This window comes from Nanorana parkeri, unplaced genomic scaffold (genome assembly GCF_000935625.1).
Source record: "Nanorana parkeri isolate BGI_ZX_2015 unplaced genomic scaffold, ASM93562v1 scaffold748, whole genome shotgun sequence".
NCBI classification, from domain to species: Eukaryota; Metazoa; Chordata; class Amphibia; order Anura; family Dicroglossidae; genus Nanorana; species Nanorana parkeri.
The window spans coordinates 337,386-341,708 of record NW_017307016.1 but is presented as its reverse complement, the minus strand read 5'-3'; the positions used below and the strand labels follow the sequence as shown (position 1 = coordinate 341,708).

Here is a 4,323-nt window from a genome sequence, read left to right as displayed (position 1 = left end):
ACAGGGACAGGAAATGAGAGCAAATTGGTCATATGGTGACACAAACAGCAATAGAAGCTGGCAGAGGGTGGGCTCCTCCTGCATTCCAGTTTTGGGCTCCCAGCGCGCCCTGTACGGCCCCCGAGCAGACAAACTGAATGCGGAGCGCTGACCAGAGGTACGGAACTTCAGTCCCAGGGCCGGAGGAAGCAATCCATGGACTACAAGGAGGTGACGTCTACAAGTCCCACTGCTTCATTGGCTGATAGGAGTTGTAGTCTCTCCAGTCACAGATCCTAAGGTCTCTTTTCATTGTGTGAAAACATTTCCTGATTCTGGGGACCACATAATATAAGATACAACAATCCCATACAAGACCAGACCTGGCATCCCTCCTCTCCCTGCAGGTGTAATCCTCCCTTTCCTCCACTAGATGGCGCTGTGCATAAAGCAAGAATAGGATCTGCAGCACGGATAACCCTCCGTAGAGATACAGGGGGTGCTGGAATTCACAACTCCCGTCCTCCATCTCCCCACAAGCCCAAGGACTCATTCCATTATGAAAAATAACTCCGGTTGTTGGGTTTTGGGGGGGCGGAGTCATTGCTCCAAGCCTTTTGCATTAGAGGGCAGGAGGTTGGCAAAAAAAGAGAGGACCTTCCATTTGCCATGTGCAGGGAGCAGATCGTTGGGTCTGTATCATAGGAGGAGGAGTCTGGGACCGTACCGGAGAGTGATCAGGTGACCACGACAGGAAGAGCCACTCGAACCCCTGTGCGTTCTGGCTGTCGAGCCGGTAGAGGATGTAGCATGGCTGCGTGTCGTCCAGCAGGGGGAGGATGAAGGTGTCGTAGTCCTTGTCCCAGTTGTGTCTGAGCTCCTTGTGCGCACCCAACACCAGCTGCTCTGCACGGCGGGAGAAACAACAGAGGCAATTACTACATTTACCTTCGTTATCGCCAAGAGCCCTCCCAGTTCTTAACTTGGACCACAGAATGATTTATGTTGTAGAGATCTGAGAGTGGAAGTGGTTGAGAAGTTTAGCGTGAGACATTGGGCAGGGCTGACACCACAAAGATGCCCACAATTATGCGGAGTGCATTTCTGCCCCTTTAATGGGTATTTTCTGTACTTGTGGAGTCTTTACATGGGAACAACACGGAGGATAATGTGCTGCAGATGTTTCTGCCTTGACACGGGCTTCAAGGAGTTGGAAAGTCCTCCAGTAATTGGTGTCAGTTATCTATAATCAGACTTTCCGTGTGTGCTGCAGCGGTCATGAGGTCGTCTGTGTCGGGAGGATTAAAGGCTCGACACGTCCCCGGACTGCAGGGAATTTTAACAACCTAGTCACCCTCATTACAGGCTCGGGGGAGGGGCTTTCATTGGACGTGAAGAATTTTCATCTTGTGTTTATAGAACACGGACTGGTAGTGTCCACACAAATCATGTCTCTCCATTAGAAAATTACAATTTATAAGATTTCACCAATTTATACCCCAAAATCTTCTTCTGATGATAGCTCAGACATTCATTTATATCCACCCTACGCTGCATGGGATTGGATCCGATTCTTCAATGACCACCAATGATTGCTTCATCCACAATTCCTCATCTCTGGATTCCTCCCACCGACATGTCTACTTACCGACCCTTAACCATGTCCACTCCAAACAATCCACCCACCCCTCCCTCCCTCGCCTCTGTATACATTTCCCCTCACTGTCCCCTCACCGTCCAAGGTCCCCTCACCATCCCCCTCACCGTCCCCCTCTACTTCCCGTGTCCCCTCACTGTCCCCTCTACATCCCGTGTCCCCTGACCGTCCCCCTCTACTTCCCGTGTCCCCTCACTGTCCCCTCTACATCCCGTGTCCCCTGACCGTCCCCCTCTACTTCCCGTGTCCCCTCACTGTCCCCTCTACATCCCGTGTCCCCTGACCGTCCCCCTCTACTTCCCGTGTCCCCTCACTGTCCCCTCTACATCCCGTGTCCCCTGACCGTCCCCCTCTACTTCCCGTGTCCCCTCACTGTCCCCTCTACATCCCGTGTCCCCTGACCGTCCCCCTCTACTTCCCGTGTCCCCTCACTGTCCCCTCTACATCCCGTGTCCCCTGACCGTCCCCCTCTACTTCCCGTGTCCCCTCACTGTCCCCTCTACATCCCGTGTCCCCTGACCGTCCCCCTCTACTTCCCGTGTCCCCTCACTGTCCCCTCTACATCCCGTGTCCCCTGACCGTCCCCCTCTACTTCCCGTGTCCCCTCACTGTCCCCTCTACATCCCGTGTCCCCTGACCGTCCCCCTCTACTTCCCGTGTCCCCTCACTGTCCCCTCTACATCCCGTGTCCCCTGACCGTCCCCCTCTACTTCCCGTGTCCCCTCACTGTCCCCTCTACATCCCGTGTCCCCTGACCGTCCCCCTCTACTTCCCGTGTCCCCTCACTGTCCCCTCTACATCCCGTGTCCCCTGACCGTCCCCCTCTACTTCCCGTGTCCCCTCACTGTCCCCTCTACATCCCGTGTCCCCTGACCGTCCCCCTCTACTTCCCGTGTCCCCTCACTGTCCCCTCTACATCCCGTGTCCCCTGACCGTCCCCCTCTACTTCCCGTGTCCCCTCACTGTCCCCTCTACATCCCGTGTCCCCTGACCGTCCCCCTCTACTTCCCGTGTCCCCTCACTGTCCCCTCTACATCCCGTGTCCCCTGACCGTCCCCCTCTACTTCCCGTGTCCCCTCACTGTCCCCTCTACATCCCGTGTCCCCTGACCGTCCCCCTCTACTTCCCGTGTCCCCTCACTGTCCCCTCTACATCCCGTGTCCCCTGACCGTCCCCCTCTACTTCCCGTGTCCCCTCACTGTCCCCTCTACATCCCGTGTCCCCTGACCGTCCCCCTCTACTTCCCGTGTCCCCTCACCGTCCCCCTCTACATCCAGAGTCCCCTCACCATCCCCTCTACATCCATAGTCCGCTTACTGTACCATTTACACCCATAGTCCCCTCCCCATCCTCTCGATATAAATTTTCCCCTCACTGTCTTCTCTACATCCAGAGTCCCCTCACCGTCCCCCTCTACATCCAGAGTCCCCTCACCGCCCCCCTCTACATCCAGAGTCCCCTCACCGTCCCCCTCTACATCCAGAGTCCCCTCACCATGTTTACTCCATCCCTCCCTCCCCTCTATATATATTTTCCCTCACCATCCCCTCTACACCCATAGTCCCCTCCCCATCCTCTCTATATAAATTTTCCCCTCACTGTCTCCTCTACATCCAGAGTCCCCTCACCGTCCCCACTACATCCAGAGTCCCCTTACTGACTTCTCAATATCCATAGCCCCTCGCCATCCCCTCAACATCCATCTTTGCATCACCTTTCCCTACCATCTGGTCTCCATCATAATTCCCTTACATGCCTTCTCCATCCACGGCACCATCACTGTTCCTTCTCCGCCCAAGGCTCTGTCATCATCCCCTACATACCCATGGTCCTTTATCGTTCTTCTCTATCAATAGCCCTCTCCCCATTCCTTCTACATCCATAGTTCCTTAACATGCCCTTTCCATCTATAATCCCCTCACCAGGTCCACTCTATCCTTCTGCGCATTATCAACCCCTCTCTACCCATGGGCACCTCACTGTCCCCACCCAATTACTAGTCTCTCATTGTCCCCCCTCTATCCATCGGTCCCTCACCATCCCGTCTCCATCCAAGGCCCCTTTACCATCCTCTCTCCATCCACGGCCCCTTTACCATCCCGTCTCCATCCACAGCCCCTTCACCATCCTCTCTCCATCCACCATCCTCTCTCCATCCACGGCCCCTTCAACATCCTCTCTCCATCCATGGCCCCTTCACCATCCTCTCTCCATCCATGGCCCCTTCACCATCCTCTCTCCATCCATGGCCCCTTCACCATCCTCTCTCCATCCATGGCCCCTTCACCATCCTCTCTCCACCCATGGCCCCTTCACCATCCTCTCTCCATCCATGGCCCCTTCACTATCCCCTCTCCACCCATGGCCCCTCAGGAGAACACTCACCATCTTCAATGACCACTTTTATAAGGCGGATGGATCCATTCCGAGCCTTGGCAAAGAACTCCTTCAACTCCGGTGTTGCTAGAAGAAGTAAAAACATGCCGGTAAGTGAAGCAGAAAGGAGGAGAACGAAGAGGCCTCTGGGGGTGACACTTGAGAGGGGAGAACTTCTGGCCGTCTGCGAAGGTTCAGCGACTAATGGGGAATACGGGATGAGGACATATGCTAAACTTGATCACCTCCCTGACAGCATAAGCTCCCAAATATAGTCCCGGCTCCGAGAGGGAGGGGGGGGGGGCCCTGGT

General features: G+C 55.3%; 1 protein-coding gene across 1 annotated transcript in view; it reads right to left on the bottom strand.

Annotated features, from left to right (window-relative positions):
* TWF2 (twinfilin actin binding protein 2) overlaps positions 1 to 4,323 on the bottom strand; it is a 19,806-nt gene that overhangs the window by 7,647 nt on the left and 7,836 nt on the right. The window contains exons 2-3 of the mRNA XM_018564376.1: positions 4,022 to 4,099; positions 707 to 885 (exon numbers count right to left, since the gene is read on the bottom strand). Coding sequence (XP_018419878.1) covers positions 707 to 885; positions 4,022 to 4,099 — 257 coding nt within the window. The remainder of the gene's footprint in view (positions 1 to 706; positions 886 to 4,021; positions 4,100 to 4,323) is intronic.